Source organism: Prionailurus bengalensis, chromosome C2 (assembly GCF_016509475.1).
Source record: "Prionailurus bengalensis isolate Pbe53 chromosome C2, Fcat_Pben_1.1_paternal_pri, whole genome shotgun sequence".
In the NCBI taxonomy this organism is placed as follows: domain Eukaryota; kingdom Metazoa; phylum Chordata; class Mammalia; order Carnivora; family Felidae; genus Prionailurus; species Prionailurus bengalensis.
In genome coordinates this window covers 68,100,020-68,121,749 of record NC_057350.1, presented here as the reverse complement: position 1 = coordinate 68,121,749, position 21,730 = coordinate 68,100,020, and the positions used below count along the sequence as shown (strand labels likewise).

The window sequence follows — 21,730 nt, the reverse complement described above, 5'->3', positions numbered from 1 at the left end:
ATGAAGCTACAGTGGTGATAATGCCCTGTTCATTTGTAGACTGTGGGAGGCATGGCAGAGGAAGCCATGGCAGAAGGCCCCAAGGCATGTTAGGTGTGGTGGTATTGCTGGCTCCAAACAGGTGCTGAACCTCAGGGATAGCTTAGGAGAGGCTACTATTAGGCCAACAGAGGTTACAGTGAAGCAACCAGGACAGGCTATGTGGCCTATTTACTGGACTCTCAGAGGCAGAACTGTCTTAGCAGGAGGAAATCAGTAGAAGGAAAGGATTGGGCCACCGGTAAAGCTTATTGGCCCCAAGGACTGTCCATAAGAATGTGTCCATGGACCAAGTTATGTTTGAACAATGAGACACCAGGAGAGAGGAAACAGCAGGGTTAGAGGATTAACAAAGAAGTTGAATGGATGCCTTAGAAGAGGAAAAAACCAAAAGGGAGAATTGGAGAAGGGGCCAAGGTAAGCAGAAGGCAGACGTGTGGGAAAAGGGGTCAGGATCAGAAGCAGCCATAAGGGCAGTGTGGGTACAGGGTCCCTTTATTCCAGGAGAGAATCTTGGAGTTACTGCTCCTCACAAGTGAAGTCTCAAATATGGATACATTTCTTCCAGGGCAAAGCCAGACTTTAAAATGTCAGGCTCGTATTAGCAGACACTGCTTTATCGTCAGCCCTTTCCTCCAGCTAGACTGGACCCTGTACTATACTGTCAACATGCCACAAGAACTTCTGCTTCTGAGTCTTTCCTTGATGCATATGCCCACACCACCACCTGTGCCCATATCAGATACTGTGAATTGATTGTGGTCCTCTCACTTTTCTTTTTTAATGTATGTTTATTTTTGAGAGGGAGAGACAGAGTGCAAGTAGGGAAGGGGCAGAGAGAGAGAGAGAGAGAGAGAGACACAGAATCTGAAGCTGGCTCCAGCCTCCGAGCTGTCAGCACAGAGGCCAACACGGGGCTCAAACCCACAAACTATGACATCATGACCTAAGCCAGAGTCGGATGCTTAACTGACTGAGTCACCCCAGCGCCCCGGTCTTCTCACCTTCTAAGCCTGGATGCTGAGAATTTTTCTTTCTGTTTAGGAAACCACTAGTCTGATGCCTGTCATCTCTTCACCATAATTTTAAAGCCCAGTTATCTTTTAAGATCCCATTTCCTTTAGGAAGAATTCCCAAGGAAGTTACCTACCTCTGAATGTCTATAAAACTGATTATCAGTCATTCTTGTTTTTAAATTTGGTCACATATTTCCATGGGATATGCTTTAGACTCTAATTCCAATCTTTTTAAAATCAAGTTTTCCATGTGTTTACATCATGGAGTTCTGATTCTATTAGAAGGTCCTTGAGGGCAGCGAGCATGTCTTATACCTTTCAGCTTTCATGTCTGCAGTCAACAATGTGTAGAATGGTTCTATACTCAGCATGTACTGTTATGTATGAATGTATGTATGATGTGTGTGTGTTTGTGTGTATGAATGAATGGAAGAATTCTAGCCTGGAGGAATCTTGCATTTTCTGACTGAATTTCAAAATATTCTATCCAAAGGTAGCCCAAAAGACTGGGCTAAGAACATACTTCCTCAAATGCAGCATGCGTTCATAGTTTCTGGGACCCTGCAGCACTCAGATGGAGAGGAGACCTCTGTCTGAGTCCTCCCTAATAGTACCAAAAAATGACCCCATTGGAGGTTTCCTGGCAAGCAAGGCACATTGAGTGATCTGCCTCAACCATTTGTGTATAATACCTGTTGAAAGAAATAGTCTTGGGAAGCAGCTTTACCTATATTGAAAGGTAGGGAGAGCAGCATCTCCAGTGTCTCCAGTTTCAGGGCACAAAAGACGCTCACATTGTGTGCTTCAGGGACTGAAAAAGGCAAGCTGATAGAAACGTTGTACAGTTCTGTCACATTATTTTGAGATTTCTTCATGACAGTATCATACTTAGTAGTTGAATTCTCAGTGTTTAGCTGAAAATACATCTCCTTAGGTTCTGGGTAACCTTGTATAGATGAGCAGGTCAAATTTATGATGCCAGAATTTTCTGTTCTATTAGAAGTTACTGTTATTTCAGGTTGACTGAAGTTAGCTGAAAGCAGAATAAAGAGACAAAAAAAAAAAAAGAAATCAGGCTAAATTTAGATGTGTCTAGCAAATAACGCTCTGATCTGGGAACTCACTGGGGGCACATCTGGGAGCCTCCACGTGTGTAAATTGTGGGCCTCAGTCCATGGTGAGAGCTTCATAATGACCCCACATTTATTTTTCAAGAATAGAGTTTTGGACTATGCTTACTTCCAGCTTACCCAAATCAGGGGGGTACTCTCTGAGTGAAAGGAGGGCTGAAATTGAGTCACCAAAGATTCACGATGAGGCCATTGTGCTGGAGAGTGGAGTCTTGGGAAGGAGAACTGGTGTGACTTTAGAACTCAACCGTCTCGTGGGGTACGTTCCAGCTTGCCAGACTAAGGAAGCAGAAAGGGATTGACACCAGCCGAGTTTATGGTGCTGGCATACTCTGGGCCATATCTTCCAGAACCCCAAGCAAGATAGTGGTAAGTGAGTGGATGGGGATTTTGGATTTAGAAATTCAGAATATTGGTTTTGGGCATAACTGTCAAGTTTTCTACATCATGTACAAGATGAAGGTCGAACCCAGCCATTTTTAGGGAAAATATATGATCTTGATAAACACAGAGATTCCCCTGCCTTGGTTTGCCATTCAGATTCCTGTGGCCATTGAGGATCACTGGCACCTAGCCCCTTCTGCCAGCCAGATCCCTGTTCTTCTTCAGTAGTCACTGGGTAGCTTTCAGGTTCTACATACTAATTTATAATTTAGTAGATTGCCTTTAACAGTGATTTACATGTCATCTTTGTAAGTTTTGCTGTAAGTACCCTGTTTTTGTAAGTTTTGTAAGTACCCTGCCTATACTTTATGGAGTCTGTAGAAAGTGGGTTGCCATGGTGCTACCTACTTCGCCCTCCTTAACAATATCTGTGGAATCACAGGTTGGAAAAATGATTGTGTCCCACCTAAAACACACCATGTTTCTCAATGGTATCTGGCCATACTTTAAAAACATTGATTTAGCATGTGTACAAAATGTTCCAAAAGTCCTGCAGCCTACTTTAAATCACATAAAGCTTAAAGGGAGCAACTCATCATTCTATTTCTACTTTGCCTTTGCTTTAACTCTGTGTTTTCAAAATCAGTGTTGATCTGCCTTTTCCAGTTTCATTAAAAATTAATCTGAATCTAGTAATCTCACACCTGGGTATCTAACTGAGAGAAATGAAAACTTAACATTCACACAAAAACTTGTACATGTTTACAGAAGCTCTATTTATGATAGACCCAAAACAACTGTAATAGACTGAAAACAACCCAATGTCTTGCCATACACTGAGTGGATAAAATATAATACTCCTCAGCAATAGCAAGCAACAGGCTTTTGATACATGCAACAATTTAGATGAGTCTCAAAGGCATTATGTTGAAAAAAAGAAGCCAATCTTAAAAGGTTACATACTATGTGGCTCCATTTAAGTGACGTTTTCAAAAGTTAAGACTGTAGGATGCAAAACAGGAGTTATGCATATGGAGAGGATATGATAATAAAGTGATACAGCATGAGGAAAAATTTTTAGGGTGACAAAAATGTTTTATATCCTATTTGTAGTGGTGGTTACATAAATCTATACATATGTCAAAATCAACAGAGCTATGCATCAAAATAAAATAATTAATTTTACTGTATTATAATAAAAAAAACTGTAGTGATATGTAGACTTTTCAAGGCCTGGAAAAAAAGAGGAGCTGAATTGTCACTTTTGGGGATTATGTGTTCTGGGTTATTTCCCTTCGTCAACCAGGCTCTTGGTTGGTCAGCAAACAACTCATAAGTGACCTCCAGGTGGTTGAAGAAAAAACCCAGATCAATCAGCTATTACCTTTGCTAGTTGCTCTAGGCAAAGATTTAGTTGGTGAGAAATCTTGGACCAAAGGAAAAAATGAACATAAAAGAAATCTGAGGCCTATATAGCTTTGTAAACTTAGTAATGGTCAAATTACCCATGGTTTTCCCTTGGCCACATTAACTTTGTTCAGTTAGCTCTATTTTGCCCCCAAAGCAGATTCTTGGTGATCCTTCAGAAGCAATCTATAAAAAGTACAAGGACTTTCAGTTCCCTATTACCAAACCTTGCCTTCCCTTCAAATGGACTTCCCAGAAATGGCTGGCCCCTGCCTTCTCTCTCCAGGTACCACCCCCACCCCTCTCACCTCCCCAACCCTACCCCCTGCAACATTTCTCTGTTCATTGCAGTCTCATCTGAGAAGGTCAGGGATCTGAACATGCCCTTGATTACATACCAAGCACTGATAGGTCAGAACTCATTTGGTGCATGGGAACTAGTCCTTTGGGCCCTTTATAATGAATGAAACAGTGATATGTGCCCTTGTCCTTGATCTGAACATTGTGGAGTCTCAGGGTCCAGTTGTCCTTGTCAAAGCTTGTACGGCCCTTATATTTGAGATGAACATTTTGAGGGTTCTCTTTGCCTCTGAATATCTCATACAGAACCAGCTTATCCTGGTCCTGCCAAAATACTACCAGCTCATCCAGGCTTATGTTTTGAGAGTTTGTAAAATGGCATGGCAGTTCTCCAGTCTTGTTGAAATATGCTTGACTCTTCATGGAAGAAACACCTAAAAAAGGAAAGGTGGAGATTGGAGAAGGTGAAGCAAGAAGGAAAAAGAAAAAACAATTCCATTTATCTTTATACAATACCCAGATGCTATCTCACCAGTACAGATACTAAATAACTAGATATTAAACTCTGGAATGTGCAATATACTGGCATCTGGAGAATGGGACCTTTGTTCTCTCTCACTCCACTGCTAACTAAAGTGGGCTTTGTGCAAACTGCAACCACTATGAAATGCACTTTCCTTATCAGTTTAATGAAGGGGTGGACTAAGTGTTCCAAGAATCTTTCAAGTACTATGGTTCTGTGAATTTAAATCCCAAGACAGGGAAAACCAGCAGAGTTAGATAATACATTTACATTCACCCATCTATTAACCTTCCTGTAACCTGAATATTGATTCTCTTCATTGTAGCTGTTACAAGGTCCATTACTTCTATGCCATCACCAAAAGTTCTCCCTTCCCTTCCCTATCCGCTTATCCCTTGGCCTGCTATAGTTGAAAGATTTCTGATAATGGCAACAAATTTGATACTCCCTCCCTTTCATTATGCCTTGATAGTTGGGTATTACATTGAGTAATATCTTTGAAATTCAAACAGTTCCCTTTGTAGAGCTTCCCTCATGAATACTGCTTTCCATGGCCAGCTCGCCCAAGGATATAAAGCAGTTTGGAAATGACACGGTCAACCAAAGCCTCTATTTTCAGTGACCTCCCTAAGCTCTTTCAGGGATCAGAAGGAGAACTGTGCCAATATGATGGTTGTTTTGGGTTTGTGGTGGTCAAAAACCATTTAAGGTACATGAATAAAATCCTGGAAATGAATCATAGATGAGAAGGTGAGGATGTGCCTTTGGAGTACTGGGGAAACCCCAGGTACGAGAAACTTGCTCTTCCCCATATGTGTTGCCACTGGAAATTTTTACAACCCCTGGAGGACATGCTGGGAAAGTTCAGATAAAGGCTTTCACCCCTAAGGACATAGTGAAGTGTGGAAGGGATGTGGGCCACCTAACTCCTTAAATGTGATTGATTATAGGGTTTTTGTAGGACTTGTTCTGAGTCACAGAATTACGTATGAGTTGGCCAAGAAATTAAGTAGTAGTGGGTGAGAAGTGCAGGGTTAGTGGGAAATGAAATGCTGTTTCTTAGTTAATATGAAGTTAAATACCACCCTGGGGAGAATGTTAGGGTGGGTTTTGAATAAAGCTTCATCATTCAAGACTTCAGTGAAGAGATGTTGACATTAAGCTGGAAAGGAGAGCAGGTTGGTGAGAGAGATGAGAGGAGTTTCGTTTGAGGTGTTCTTTGAGGGTGGTGGGAGAAATTGAATTGATCTGATCAGTGGGTTCTTCTTCTAAGAGGGAGTAGGACATATAACGGTGACATGCACTTGGCAAAATTGAACTATTCAAAGTGTGGCCCAGTGAGAACACATAATCAAGAGGGTTGGGTGGTCTTGTACTCTAAGGGAAGAGGACTCTGGGCACTCTTGAGAGTTAGCACAAGTTCAAATCACTGACTGTTGCATTGTGCTCACTAGAACCCTGTAAAACACTTGGCAAGTATAAAATGCAACATCTGTATGGGATGTGTTCCCATATTGGAGGGTGGTGAGAAAATTTACCTGAGTACCTGGAACTGTGAAAGGGGAACCTAAGAAAGATTTACTTATAATTTACAGCATTTGCCTTACAAGGCAATCCGAGGGCTCCTGCTACTTCTTTGCTAAACTCTGAATGATAATGTAAGAGTGCCACCTGCTGTAAAAGCTTCTAGTAGCTATATCTCTGGGGAAACTCATTCTGGTTTTATCGCTAATTTACCATATATATATAGGGCAGATGACGTAAAGGCGAAACCAAACTCATAGTTGAAAATTCTACCAGTTAATGGTCAACATTAAATTATTGCTTAGTGGTCAACTGTGTCTTCTGGGCTTGGAAATGACTTCAACTTTGGCTTCTTCTTTTTGTCTTCTTTGTCTATGACTGTTTCTCTGCAGAACCTCTCTCTCCTTCCTACTCACTCTTTCCACTCACAGATCAGTCTAAATTCTCTGACTCAGGTCCCACACCCCTCCTCCCAAAGATTATAAGGGCTTTTCCTTCCACCCATCTGACTGCCCCAATCCTCAACTACCAATCAAAAGTGAAAGGCATGGGCATCACTAGGGGACTGGACAGAAATGCGAAATCTCTGCCCCACCCCCACCACCAGACCTACTGAGTCAGAATCTTCATTTTAACAACAGCTCAGTTTGAGAAGCTGCAAGAGAGGATCTCTACCTCTGTCTTCGGAGTAGAACAAAGAAGATAGTGATAGGAACAATTTATTCCTATTTGTCCCTCCTCCCTTTCCCCTCACTCTAGGGTAGAAATCACTCTGAGGCCCATCTTGAGTGGAACTGAAAGTATTTCACAATTTACATTCCAAGTTCCTCACCAACCACTGGCTTACATGACATCACTCAGAGCTACACAGCTAATTCCCTCTCTGACAATGTGGGGAACATTTAGCTCAAGGTCTATTTTTCCTAAGTGGCTTTAGGCCTCCCCTGTTATGACTCCACACCTTAGGTCACCCAGTTACTGGACTCATTGAGACTCCACTGGTGGTTAAGCATTGAGATTCTCTCCCTTGACCAGCATCTAGGTAACAGAAAAGGTCTGGGTCTAGTTATCACTAATTGCTATGATGATGTCAGGAGCTAGGCACACAAGAATCCATCTAGACACCTCCCTGATCAAGTAGAGAAGTTTGTTTCAAAGGATACTTGAGGACTTTCTTAACAATATAATGTTTAAAAGTTACACAAAACTGTAGTGTTATGACCTTGTGAGGTCTCCGACCACACCTGGGACTTTAGTCTTTCCAGGCCACTACCCCAAATGCATGTCTTATACATTCAAGGTCCATCTTCTTCTCATGTTACTATACTTATTTATACTCATAAATTTTTCTTCTTTTACTAAACTTCCTCCAAAGCTTTACCAAGCCCCCTGGAAATCTCATTCCATTGTAATAAACTCCTCTACATCTTCAATCTCTTCATCAAATATTTCCCCCAAGGTTGTGCTTTCATTGGAATCTGGCCTACCTGAAGGCCACCCTTTGTCCCCAGCTACTGCTTGTTTTAGCACACTTTGAGAGGACCTTGAGGAACACCCTTCCCCTTTTGAGGTGTTCACCTCTCTCACTGCTGTTACTACTAATCACTTGTTATTACTTCTTTGCTCACTGAGGCTTTTGGCAGTAGACGCAAGATCCTTCTTTCCAACCAGTTATTACTATCAATTTGAATGATTTCAGTATGGATAAGTTCACCAAAAACTTTGCTTCAAGTTTCTTTGGTCTTTTCCACTTCAAAGATCTTCATCCACAGGCTATTTCAGCAGCACCTCTCCCATGACATAACCCTGAACCTTTTCACCAAGAACATCTCTGCTCCTAGAATCCTAAACCTCAATGTAATTATCTCTGTCCACAATATATCTTCCTCCAACATTTGCTGCTGACTACTCCACCTAAGTTTGTTCTCTGACTTCATCAAGACCTCAGCTCTATCCAGTTTAGACCCTGTAGTGTGGTGCTTACCAAAAGACCTCTCTACAATGATAGAAATGTTCTATATTTGTGCTGACCAACGTGACAGTCACCAGCCACTATAGCCATTGAGCACTTGATATGTAGCTAGTGTGACTGAGAAAATGAATTTTTAATCTTATTTAATTTTAATTAATTTAGTATTTTTTATTATTATTTTAGAGAGAAAGAGGAGCTCATGTGGAGCAGGGGAGAGGGGTGGAGGGAGAGAGAGAGAATCTCAAGCAGTCTCCTACTACGCAGTGCAGAGCCTGACGTGGGGCTTGATCCCATGACACTGGGATCATGATCTGACCCAAAATCAAGAGTTGGATGCTTAGCTGACTGAGCCACCCAGGTGTCCCTAATTTTAATTAATTTAAATATAAATAGCCATATATGGCTAGCGGCTATCATATTAGATGATAATATATCTTTCCAATCATTCTTTTGCCAATAAACTTGCCCCGCTGTACAGAATTCATCCTAAGAACATTTAATTTTTGATCTACATACCTGTTCTTACAACTAAATAATTAAGCAGTACCAGGGAAATTACTCAATTATTCAGACTGATGACATTACAAATCTGTAGTCTCCCGTCTCACTTAATTTGTTCTCTGGGCTGATTACCCTACTTACTCTCCCTCATAGCAGTTACTTCAGCAGTTTCCTTCGCTACTGCTTTTAGTTTCTTTTTCTCTTATAGTCAAACTCTCTGAAAGAGTAAGCAGCAATTGCTGCCTCCACCCCCAGGCTCTGTCCCCCACCTCTCTGCCAAAACTTCCCTCACAGAGGTTGTCAGTGATTTCCCACCAATGCCAAATTCAGAGCTCTTTCAGACCTCATGTTATATGACCACACTGTTGAATGTCACTGTGTTGACCATATCTCCTTCTGGAAACTCTCATCTTTCCCATTCTCTGACCTCCTGGTCAGTTTTCTATGATCACTCTTTAAATGCTGATTATCTCTGGGGCGCCTGGGTGGCGCAGTCGGTTAAGCGCCACGATCTCACGGTCCGGGAATTCGAGCCCCGCGTCAGGCTCTGGGCTGATGGCTCGGAGCCTGGAGCCTGTTTCGGATTCTGTGTCTCCCTCTCTCTCTGCCCCTCCCCCGTTCATGCTCTGTCTCTCTCTGTCCCAAAAAAATAAACGTTGGAAAAAAAAATTCAAAAAAATAAATGCTGATTATCTCAAGTGCCTGTTCTTGATCTTCTCCTTACTCTCTACTCTCTATGTTTTTTCTTCTCTACCCCCCTGGATTCTTTTCTTCTCTATTCCCCTGTCAAGTATAAGCTAATAACTCATAGATGCTTTTCTTCAGCCAGTCACTTTTACTAGAGTTCCAGATATCCATATTCAACTACCTGCTGAATACTGCTATTTATATAGCAACAGATACTCTCTTGCTCCCCTGTAAATGTTCTTGTCCTCTACCTCATTGAATGGTTCCTATATACCATATATATACATATATATATATACACACATATATATATAACATAATATCTATATGTTTTATAAAGTTATAAAAATATGTTATATGTTTTATAAAATATTATCTATTAAAATATATGAAGCATCGTTTAACGTACAATGGAAAACACATCATTATACATTAAAAAAACCCCAGCTCCTTTGAAGTACAAGCCATCAGAATATACCATCCATGACCCCTCATGGCTGCTGTTACCTGTCTTCTTCCTAAGTGCCCCTTTTTCACTGAAGATCTGAGCATCCGCTTGCTATAGTTATCTTCTCCTATCTTCTCCTTCACTGCCCCTGTCTAGGTGATTTCAGCTTCATGAACACAGTGTTGGGCCTCCCACTTTCTTGTCCTCTTTCTGTCCAATGATGTTGTTGTTCACGCAACCCCAGACATCTCCTCCCTGGACCAGACCCCAGACCAAAATTCTACCTCTATATCTCCTAAAAGCTCTCAATATCAAGCACCTCACCTTATTATCACCACTTCCTGTCTTTTCACTTCATTCCTTCTACTACCACCACTCCATCAATTCTTCTGCCTCACTGAAATAGATTTTGAATTGGAACATTACTCACTGAGTTTGTAGATACTCCCCTAGGCCAAGCCTCCATTCCATCTCCACTGGGATAATTGCAATTGCCTCCTAATTGATCTCCCCACTTTCATCCTTGCCCCCACATCTAGTTATTTAAGCCCAAATAATCCTTTAAAAGTGTATCTCAGGGGCGCCTGGGTGGCTTGGTTGGTTAAGCGTCCGACTTCGGCTCAGGTCATGATCTCACAGACTGTGAGTTTGAGCCCCGCGTCAGGCTCTGTGCTGACAGCTCAGAGCCTGGAGCCTGTTTCAGATTCTGTGTCTCCCTCTTTCTCTGTCCCTCCCCTGTTCATGCTCTGTCTCTCTCTGTCTCAAGAATAAATAAACGTTAAAAAAATTTAAAAAAGTGTATCTCAGATAATATAATTCTTCTGTTCAGAAGTCTCTGATGACTTCCTACAACACTGAAAATTAAATCCATATCCTTTCACATCACCCTGAGAACTAAATCCAAAATTCATCCCATGGTCTATAAGGTCTCATATAATCTGGCCCTTGGTACCTTTCAAACCTCTTTCCCTCACTTAGCTCTAGCCACACTGGCTCCCTTGCTATTCCTCCAAAGGCAGGCACACTCTATCTCAAGGCCTTTTCTCGTATTGATCCCTCTGCCTAGAAGGCTCTTCCTCCATACAGTCTCATAGTTATTTCTTCACTTCATTAAGTCTCCCATAAAATGCTACCACCTAGGGAGATTTCTCTGACCGTTCTATTGAAGATAGCATCCTTGCCACTCCCTATTCCTTATAATGACTTATTTTTTATCAGAGTAGTTATCATGCCCTGACATGATGTGGTATGTTGGTTATTGTCTGTCTCTTCTGAGGAATCCATCTCCTAGTTTAAAAACCTATGTGTGATTTTTTTAAGTCCTCATCCTAAAGAATTACAAAGGTTTTACCTAGAAGGCTTCATGGGGAAGAACTGTCCTTCCCACACCAGACTTAGTGCACAGCCCATGCACAGCAATCTCTGATAGGAACTGTAGTCAAAACTCAAGATCTGTGGCCAGTCATGCTCATTCAAAAATTTACATTAATAGCCTGGACACCTTCATTCCTAGATTCCTTTGAGTTATTGAGCAGAGGACTTCAGAAGCCTTTCCTGAGGTCTCCTAATGTTGGGGAAGAGGAAGAGCCTTGAAGACACTTTTCTTCATGCTGACTCAGTATGTCCAACCCAAGCACTTCCCTTCATCTTTCTTCCCCACCCCAACCTCAGGGTCCAAAACACTGTTGGAGCCTTTTGTTCTGGGCTCCCTCAACAATGAGAAGACCTCCTGGCTGTGCTGATCTACTTGACCCTTGGTTAGCATGCTGTACAGAAAGAGAAAGAAGTAAAAATGTGGAAGAACAGATTGAGTCATGAACAGTTAGTGTGAGAAGCTCTAGAGTTTCTCAAAGAAGAGAGAATGGAGGAATGGTACGTAAACAATAGTTGAAGAGATAAAGATTGTGAATATTCAAGTTGAGAAGAACTTGGGTCCTCTGATTTAAAATACATTCTAAGTATCAAGTAAGATAAATGAAAATAAGTTCACACCTAGAAATGTTGTGGTGAAACTGCTAAACTTAAAGCATAAAATATTTTTTCAAACTTATAACTCATTCTTTAAAAACTGAAGAAAGAAAACCTAAATGACAATTAGATTGAAATGTCCTTAGCAACCAAAGAAGACAGTGAGGTCATAACTTCTAAATGAGTAACACACACACACACACACACACACACACACACACACTAAATTTTAACTCCAATTCAATGGATTAATGCAATTTCAAAAATTATGAAAATGAAAATAATTTAGAAACTTTAGAAAGTATGTATGAAACAATATTGAGTAAATGTGAGAGATTCTTATATATATTGTGATCATAACTGTATGTAACTGTTTTTACTGCCTTATCTGTTGCTTTATAGTAAATACCAGAAAAGTGATTTTTAAATGGGGAAAGGAGTTGAATGCTTTTTAATAGACACATATATAAGAAGAAGGAATTAAAGAAAGTGAAAATGAAACCAAGAATGGGTAAATATTCTTAGAGGGTGTTAAAAGTGTTTTTATACCTTTGAAACTATGGCCCTGGAACTTGGCCCTATGGCCTGACAATGTAAGAGGGGGTCACTTCTGTTGAATAGATTGGCTCTAGAAGTAAAATGTTGCTTATATAGTAAGGGCTACTAAGTGTTTGTTTTTGTTTCCATAAATTAAAACAGTCCCATGGGGGCCAAAATTCAGAGTTACATATTCTGAAAATGGTATTAAGATCTCTCACAAAGTAAAAATAAGCTTTTTTTAACTTTTAACTCCTTTCTGAAGGAGTCTACCATTGAAGCCTCTGTGTTCCCTATTCAAATTGAGCACATGGGTCCTCAGATCAAAAGTACATTGCAAGTACCAAGCAAGATAAATGAAAATAAATCCACACCTAGAGAAATTCTCTTTTCCCAGTTTTATTCTTGCTTCTAAACAACCCTACACTTATCCTATTCAGTGACCATCTCCCACTAAATTATCATGGCTGACAGCCCATACTCTTTATTTTTTACAGAGTGTGAGCAGGGGAGGGGCAGAGAGAGAGGGAGACACAGAATCTGAAGCAGGCTCCAGGCTCTGAGGTGTTAGCACAGAGCCCAACACGGGGCTCAAACCCACAAGCTGTGAGATCATGACCTGAGCTGAAGTTGGACACTTAACCAACTGAGCCATCCAGGTGCCCCTTTTTTCACTTTAAAGAGAGAGAGAGTGAGTGGGGGAGAGAGGCAGAAGGAGAGGAGAGAGAGAGAGCGTGAGAGAGAGAGAGAAAGAGAGAGGGAGAGAGAGAGAGGGAGAGAGAGAGAGAGAGAGAGGGAGAGAGAGAGACGCACACTCAGCTCAGAGCCCAATATGAGGCTTGATTCCATGACCCTGGGATCATGACCTGAGCTGAAATCAAGAGTTGGAAGACCAATGAACTGAGCCACCCAGGCGCCCCCCAGCCCATACTCTTTGGAACTTACTAAACACTCTACTAAAATGATGAATTACTTTTGGGATAAGATACTACCTACTGGGTTGCATGAATGTATTTCAAAAGACCCTGAAACAGTAGCTTAACATGGAATGACCCCAATAGGACAACTATTAGGCTTCATGACAATTCTTTGGGAATTTTGCAATTAAGTCTGAAGTATCTGCTCACCTCTAGGTAGTGATTTTAGTGACCACTATCAACAGTAGCAGGAAATAGGAGTGAAAGTAACCACATATATAAACATAATCTCCATGCAACCATCCGCTGGGAACCTGCAAAAATCTGGGGGAAAACAGTGGACCTTTCCATGTGGAAAAGATGTGGAATAAGGGTTTGACCCAATTTTATGTAAATTTTAAAGTGAAAAAAGACTTTCAGTTATACTCCGGGTACATTCATTGAGCCAGAGGTATTGATCAAAAGAAATGGGAAGCACTACCAGACAATAAGAGAGCCATCAACAAAAGTCAAACAAGAAAGAAATTTACTTCTGATGTGTGAGCTACTGATTTTCCAAATACCACTCTGGCTCCAGCTTTAAAGAGTTACAGAGGCACTGGGACAGCAGCAAACAGAACTTGACAGTTAAATGTGTCTCTCCAAGTGGCACCTAGAAATTCCCTTAGCTTTATAAATACAAAGCACAAATTGTAACCTAATTCTGCAAGGCCCTCCTTCCCTTTTCAGTCTTAAACTCTCATCCAGTTTTCATCTGAAGGGCAGAGGTGGCCACTATAATGTCTAATTTCCACAACTAGGGGAAGACACAAAAGATATAGGGGAGAAGAAAAACAAAATTATTTTGCTGCACTGCTTTATCTCTGCCATCAAATAAATCATTCAACCCTGCATTTTTGCTGCAGATTAACTGGGCCAACTGCATCTCCTTTCTTCCCTTGGATCCCTGCCTATGGCCGGGTCAATGCTCACCAACTCAGTAAGCAGAGATGTGTCCTGAGAAGAAAGACAGATAAAATTCAGTTGATTCTTCCCCTTCTTTAAAAAAGAATGATATCTGTTTTGTTGTTGTTCTTCTTTTTGTTGTTTTTAATAGCATGTGAAGCATTGACAATGCTACATTCTAATTCTAATCCAGTATCACCATTTTCCTATCCCAATATTGCAATTTTTATTGCCAAATATATAGCTTATACTTTTATTTTTTATTTTTTTTATACTTTTAATGCCATAAAACTTAAGCAGTTACCATTTGGGGGGTTATTTTTAAGGTTTCAATACTGGTAATTCTCTTTTCTGAGGTTAAGAAGTGTCCAGGCAGTTTCAAAGTTAAAACAAGGGCAAAAGTGACATCTGGACTCAGTTTTGATAGGGTTTCTCAGCTTTATTCTCACTTTCAGTGTGCAGAATCAGAAAGTTTAGGGGAAAATGGTATCTCAGTTCAGATTTTTCTAAAAATTTGTTTCTAAGCCATTTTTCTTCATTTTTTCCCCACGTCATAAGAGCTGGGCTGGCCACTGTAATGAGAAGGGAGGGGGGCCCGAGCATTAGAGACAGCTGAGGTGTTGACTATAGGGAAGGTGGAGGACGTGCTGGTGGGGATCTTGTGACCTTGGCTGAGACATAAGTGACCTTACCCAACAAAGTTGTTTGTATCTTCAAGGAACAAATCCTACCACTTATGAACAGTTCATGAGCAACAGTTAGGAGAGGAAGCATAATGTCAAGGTTAAGTGAATAGATGCTGAATCTACACTGTGGGGTATGAATCTAAGCTCTGCCACTTATACCTATGTTGGTCTTAGACAAATTACTTAACCTCTCTGGGCTCTTTTCTACATCTATAAAATGGTGAGTCAAAATAAGACCTAAAGCAGCAAATTATTGTGATGTTCAAATGAGTTATTATTTATAAAATGCTTATAACAGTACCTGGCACAAAGTAAGTGCTACATCTAAGTATTTGTCAAGTAAATAAAATAGGAAGTAGAATAGGAAGGGCTTCCTGCTGGATAATGTTCTCCAGAGACTTGTCTTAGCCCCTTTCTCTCTTACTCTTGCTCACATATACCTTATGCCTCCCCAAGAGCTAAAGTTAGCAGGTTATTGGCCCTGGATCGTAGAAGCTTCTGTTCTGGCCTAAACCAGTGAAGTGGTCAGTTAGCACATCTATAGACCTCATACTCATGGACTCAACAAGCTCCAAGGTGCCAAGTAGAAAACAGAAATCACAAAAGGCCTGTCCCAGCTAGCATCAATCTGAGGGAGCATCTCTCCCTAGAACCTTGACTCCTCATCACAGACAGCAGGCATGAGGCCAGTGGCCATGGGCCTGGTGTGCAGCCCTCTGGAGGAGGTGAACTCACCAGCATGCTGGTTACTGAGGGGCAGCCTGCCTCCTGCTATGGCCACGCTTGGGCTCAGCTCACCCTCCTTTCCTGCCCCACATCAGAACTGGGATGGTTTCTCTCTTGGTGCTGAGGGTGTGGAAAATAAGCAGCAGGAAGGGGCGGGAGAGGAGAAACTAAAGGCACCCAGTCACAGGGTGTGCGGCAGGAACCTCGATCAATCCCAGTTTATAGATGAAGAAACTGAAACTCAGAGAGGAGCAGCAAACAGGGAAGATCTGAGTTTTGTGAGGCCTGAGTCTTCTAAAACATCTTTGTTGGGGGTGGGGAGGGACAGGGAGTTCTCTTTAAGAGAAAGAGTATAGAATTCAAATACAAAATGCCCATGGCCACTACAGTGGCACCCAACAGAAGGAGAATGTGATGGAGAGGAAAGCTGCAGTGGAAAAAGACAGTGGTCTTAACTATTGTGGTTAAAATATCATATTGATGAAAATTTTACCAAAGCAGGAGACTCATGATCACACTACTAGGGCCCCTTATGGAGGCTCATAGGGGACTTTGGAAAGTGTGAGAATCCCTGAAGCTCAGCTTCATTCACTTCATGGTGAATCCACAGATGCAACAAGCTGAAGGTCACTGAGGTAGGTAGCAGGGCTGGGCTTCTTGATCTTTCCAGTAAACAGTGGCAACTATGATCTATGGGCATGGGCTGGTAGGGAAGGCAGTGGAGGAAGAAAGGGAAGGTAGGGAACATGGAAACCAGTGGTCCCTAATGGAAGGCTTTCCGAAGCCCATCAGCTATTTTCTAAAAGCCAGAGAATGCCAGGAATGGGGACAGAGAAGACCAGAAGGAAGTATGTGTGGAGCAAAAGAGTTAAGCCTCAGTGGTGTCAGAGCAGGGGCCTTCCCATAGCTCCCTGGGTGCTGCTGGACAGGCCAGTGTACCTTACTTTGTGTATCCAGTACCATGGGTATAAGATGGCAAAGGAGGAGGATGTGCAGAGGGGTGGAGCTCCATCCCAGGCTACACCTGCCATTGGTTGAGATACCTGTTCTTAATCATGACGCTTCCTTCTTCTGCAGAAAAGTGTTTTTGTTGTTGTTGTTGTTGTTGTTGTTGTTTAATGTGGTATTGTGCAGCACTGTATAGGAATTAAGTAAAATCCATCAAGTCTCAGGCCTGGGCTCAAAATGGTCAACTCATTGGGAGACAGTAGAAGGATTCTAGGACTTTACAAAGTCAAAGGTTCTTACCAGAGAGCAGGAGGGCCATCACAAGGAGAGTGTGACTCAGTCCCATAGTGCTAGAGTTAAAAAAGAAAAGATAAAATTTGATTAGAAAATGACACTGAAAATCAAAACATGACATGTGGAGTTTGAGATTCACTTAGGCCCATGGATGTGGCAGAGACCATGCTATGTATTCACCAAAGCTATTTCCTTTTCCTCCTGGCTCCACAGATATGCCCTACACCCCAGCCTCCCCTGCAATTAGGTGGGCCACGTGATTGGGGTTCTAGCCAGGGGAATAGTAGGCAGAAAAGACTGGTGTTGCTTCCAGACCTGCCAACAAAGCTTCCTCTCTCTTTGTTCCCTCTCCTGCCTGCTTAGATGCAAAGAACCCAGAGGAAGAATCCAAGGCCCCAGAGGATGGCAAAGCCTCACTATGAAAGGAACTGGTTTAGTGAACAAATTAATGAAACAGCTCTTTCCACCCTAAAGTGATCAATATTGGACTGTAGCATGAGCAAAACATAAACTTTTATTGTGTTAAGCTAATGAAATTTTGGGGATTATTTATTGGAGTAATTGGCATTACTTATCTTGACCAATACAATGGGTTTGATGGGACAAATAAAGAGTATGTTTAGCAATCAACTTGCCTTTGGTTTCCCTGTGATTCTCGAACTTTAATGTGCATAAAAATCATCTAGCAGATCATGTTAAAGTAGTTATTTGGGCCTTGTCCATAGAGATTATGAATTAGTAGGCAGGGTGAAACCCATGTCTAACAAACTCAGAGGTGATGCTGCTGCTGCTGGTCTAAGGATCCCTCTTTGAGAACATGATGGAGCCAAAGAAAACAATAGGCATTGCTTTATACTCTCATCTCTTTCTTCCTCTCCACCCTCCCTCTTTCTTTACTCACCCATTTACCCCAACTTAGACAAAAAAGGCTGTAGAATGGCTTACAGGGGAAGCATAGAATAGGGGAGAATGACCAAAATTAGAAACAGTTGAAAAGCAAAACAAATGCAAGAATAAAAAATGGAGCCTTGTACAAGCCCAATGCTAAATGTTTACCATAGAAATCTGCTCATCCTGCATGATTCAGGTCATAAGTTTGGCCTATAGCTTTTTACCAAAGTGAAAATGAAAACCTAATTGGTGAATTAATCTACAGATCTAATTAAGATACAACAAACCAATGCCCAGGAGAAGATGCACAACTATTTCTTATCCAATAGAAGAAATGTCTTCCTTAGGGGTGTCTGTCGAGGAGCCATCTCTGATCCATTTGGGCTATGCTAGATACCCTTTCTCTCTGCTCCCATAGCACTCAGCATAGAACTTTGAGCTATAAGTGTCTGTTATGTTTCTTCCATTCTAGACTATAACCTCTTTTTTTTAGTTAAAAATCTTTGAATAGATTATACCTGCACATGGAACTAAATTTAAAAGTTAAAGGTGATAAATAGTGGAAAGGAAGTCTCTATCCCAATCTGTCCCCTAGTTATCTAGTTTTCCTACACAGACATAACTGGAGTGACCACTGCTATCTGTTAAGTTTCTTGCCTAGACTTGCAGTTATTTTAAGTAAAGCAGAATGAAAACATAGACCCATATTCTTTTTTCATTTCATTTTTAAACACTAGTGGTAGTATTTTATACACAATTTTGCCCACTTGCCACTACCTTAGAGGTTGTTCTGTATCAGCATGTACTGGGTATCTTCATTCTAACAGTTGCATATTCTGTTGTATTCTATTGAGTGATAATAATTTATTTTACCAGCCTCTATCAATAGATGTATTTTGCTGCAATGAAAAACCTTGATCATATGCAAAATCAGTGTGGGAGTAAGCTATCTTCCTAGAGGTAGAATGGCTTGACCAAAGGGTCAAAATTAATTGCAATTTTAATCTTTGAAACATTGAAAAATTGTTTTCCCCTAAGATTATATGTTTATGTCCCCTATGAGCATGCTTCTTTTCACATAGCTTTTGCCAACATAACATGTTTTCTAATTTGTCATCTTTACTAATAAGGAAAGTTAAGATGACACCTCATTGTAATTTTCATTTCTATTATTTAAAATTTTTTTTTAAAGTTTATTTATTTTTGAAGGAGAGATAGAGTTTGAGCAGGGGAGGGGCACGGAGAGAGGGAGACACAGAATCTGAAGCAGGCTCCAGGCTCCAAGCTGTGAGAATAGAGCCTTATGTGGGGCTCAAACCCACAAACCGAGAGATCATGACCTGAGTCAAAGTGGGACACTTAACCAACTGAGCCACCCAGGTGGCCCCTCATTGTAATTTTTAAAAATTATTTTTTGGGGTGCCTGGGTGGCTCAGTCAGTTAGGTGTCCAGCTTCAGTTCAGGTCATGATCTCACTGTGAGTTCGAGCCCTGCAACAAGCTCTGTTGATAGCTCAGAGCCTGTAGCCTGCTTCGGACTGTCTCCCCTCTCTCTACCCTTCCCCCACTCACACTGTCACTCTCTCTCTCTCTCTCTCTCAAAATAAATAAACATAATAATTAAAATTTTTTTAAATTATTTTTCACTCTGGTAAAATACACATAACATAAAATTTACCATTTTACCCATTTTTTTTTGACAGAGAGCACACACATGCAAATGGGGGAGGGGCAGAGGGAGAGGGAGAGAGAGAATCTTCAGCAGCCTCCATGCCCAGCATGTTGTGGGGCTCAATCTCATGACTGTGAGATCATGACCTCAGCTGAAATCAAGAGTTGGAGGCTTAAGTGACTGAGCCACCCATGCGCCACCCCCGCCCCGCTCTTTTTTTGAGAAAAAGAGAGAGCGCATCTTACTCATTTTTAAGTGTACAGTGGTTTTAAGTACAATTACATTATTGTGCAACCATCATCACCATCCATCTCCAGAACTCTTTTCATCTTGCAAAACAGAAACTCATTACTTACTAAACACTAGCTCTCTATTCTCTCCTCCACCCAGGCCCTGGAAACCACCATTCCACCTTCTGTTTTCATGAATTTAACTACTCCAGGTACCTCATATAAGTGGAATCATACAGTATTTGTCTTTTTGTGACTGGCTTATGTCACTTAGCATAATTTAATCAAGGTTCATCTATGTTGATTGTATCAGAAATTCCTTCATTTTTAAGGCTTAATAATATCCCACTGTGTGTATATGCCACATTTTGTTTATCCATTCATCTGTTGATGGATATTTAAGTTGTTTCCACCTTTTGGCTGTTGTGAAAATGCTATGAACATGGATGTACAAATATCTCTTTGCAGCCCTGCTTTCATATCTTTTGGGTGTATAGTCAGAAGTAGAATTACTGGTCATATGGTAATTCTATTTTTAATTTTTGAGGAACTGGCATACTGTTTTCCACAGCAGCTGCATACTTTTACATTCCCATCAATAGTGCACAAGAGTTGCAATTTCTTCAAATGTTTGTCAACATCTGTTATTTTCTTTCCCTATGGTATTCATCCTAATGGATGTGAGGTGGTTCTTATTGTAATTTTATTTTTTTAATTTTTATTAAAAATTTTTTAAGTTTATTTATTTATTTTGAGAGAGACAGAGACAGTAGTGCACGTGGGGGAGAAGCAGAGAGAGAGGGAGAGAGAGAATCCCAAGCAGACTCCACACTGTTGGCATGGAGTCCAATGCAGGGCTCAAACTCATGAGACCATGGGATCATGACCTGAGCCAAAACCAAGAGTTGGACACTTAACTGACTGAGCCACCCAAGCACCCCTCTCACTGTAATTAAAACAAAATTTTTTTACATTTATTTGTTTTTGAGAGACAGAGAGATACAGAGCACAAGTGGGGCAGGGGCAGAGAGAGGAGACACAGAATCCGAAGCAGACTCCAGGCTCTGAGCTATCAGCACAGAGCCTGATGTGGGACTTGAACCCACAAACCGTGAGACCATGACCTGAGCCGAAGTTGGACGCTCAACCAACTGAGCCACCCAGGCGCCCCTCACTGTAATTTTAGAATGAATTTCTTTTATTATGAGTTTGAATATCTTTTCAAATGTATAAGAGATAGCATTTCTTGTTCCATGTACTGTCCATACATTTCTTTTACATACTTTTGAATCTTTGGGCTTTTTACAAGTTTTCCTTAATTTGTAGGAGCTCTTTGATATTTAAAAAATTAGTGTGAATTGGTAACTACTTAGAAAAGTAGAGCTTTATGACACTGAGTTGCAAATATGTTCAGTTGCTGAAGCACACAGTATGTGTTCAGTATGTGAATCTCACACTTGCTCCCAATTAATGTCTCTTCCTTCCAATGATTTCAATAGGTTACAGAGCTTGGGCATTATCTTTTGGGCCAGAGCTGACACCACTCAATGGTAGAGCTAGAGAGTTCTCTGTTTGATTCCTGTGCACTTCCTCATACTAACTCACCACCAGCATCCTATTTGTCATAGAAACTGAGGACTGGGAATCCTTTGAGTCTGAACTACGATCTACTATAGGAATCTCCCATTGTTTGCAATCCAAAAATCAGCATGTTTGACCTAGCCAAAGATTTGTTTTTCCTTGAGGTGATGTGTTGAACAGGGACACAAAATCAAATTATATTTCACTATAAATTTAACAAATCGCCTTTAATTCAAATTATTACATGAATCCGTATGGCCCAAGAAATCTTGGACAGATGGTCCCTGTAATTCATATATTGGGGAGAAACACTGCATATGACAAGGAAATCAATACCATTTTAACTTCTCTATTTGGAAATTCTCTCTTCCCCTGAGCGAAAACTGCCTCTCCTTAACTTCCTCT

At 41.0% G+C, this 21,730-nt stretch overlaps 1 protein-coding gene across 3 annotated transcripts in view; it reads right to left on the bottom strand.

The window, feature by feature from the left end:
• The window catches only part of CD86 (CD86 molecule), a 67,326-nt gene that overhangs the window by 14,136 nt on the left and 31,460 nt on the right, over nucleotides 1-21,730 (bottom strand). For all 3 annotated transcript variants that reach the window (XM_043594306.1, XM_043594305.1, XM_043594309.1), the window contains exons 2-4: nucleotides 16,959-17,008; nucleotides 4,375-4,710; nucleotides 1,783-2,088 (exon numbers count right to left, since the gene is read on the bottom strand). In XM_043594306.1, the coding sequence (XP_043450241.1) occupies nucleotides 1,783-2,088; nucleotides 4,375-4,710; nucleotides 16,959-17,008 (692 nt within the window). The remainder of the gene's footprint in view (nucleotides 1-1,782; nucleotides 2,089-4,374; nucleotides 4,711-16,958; nucleotides 17,009-21,730) is intronic.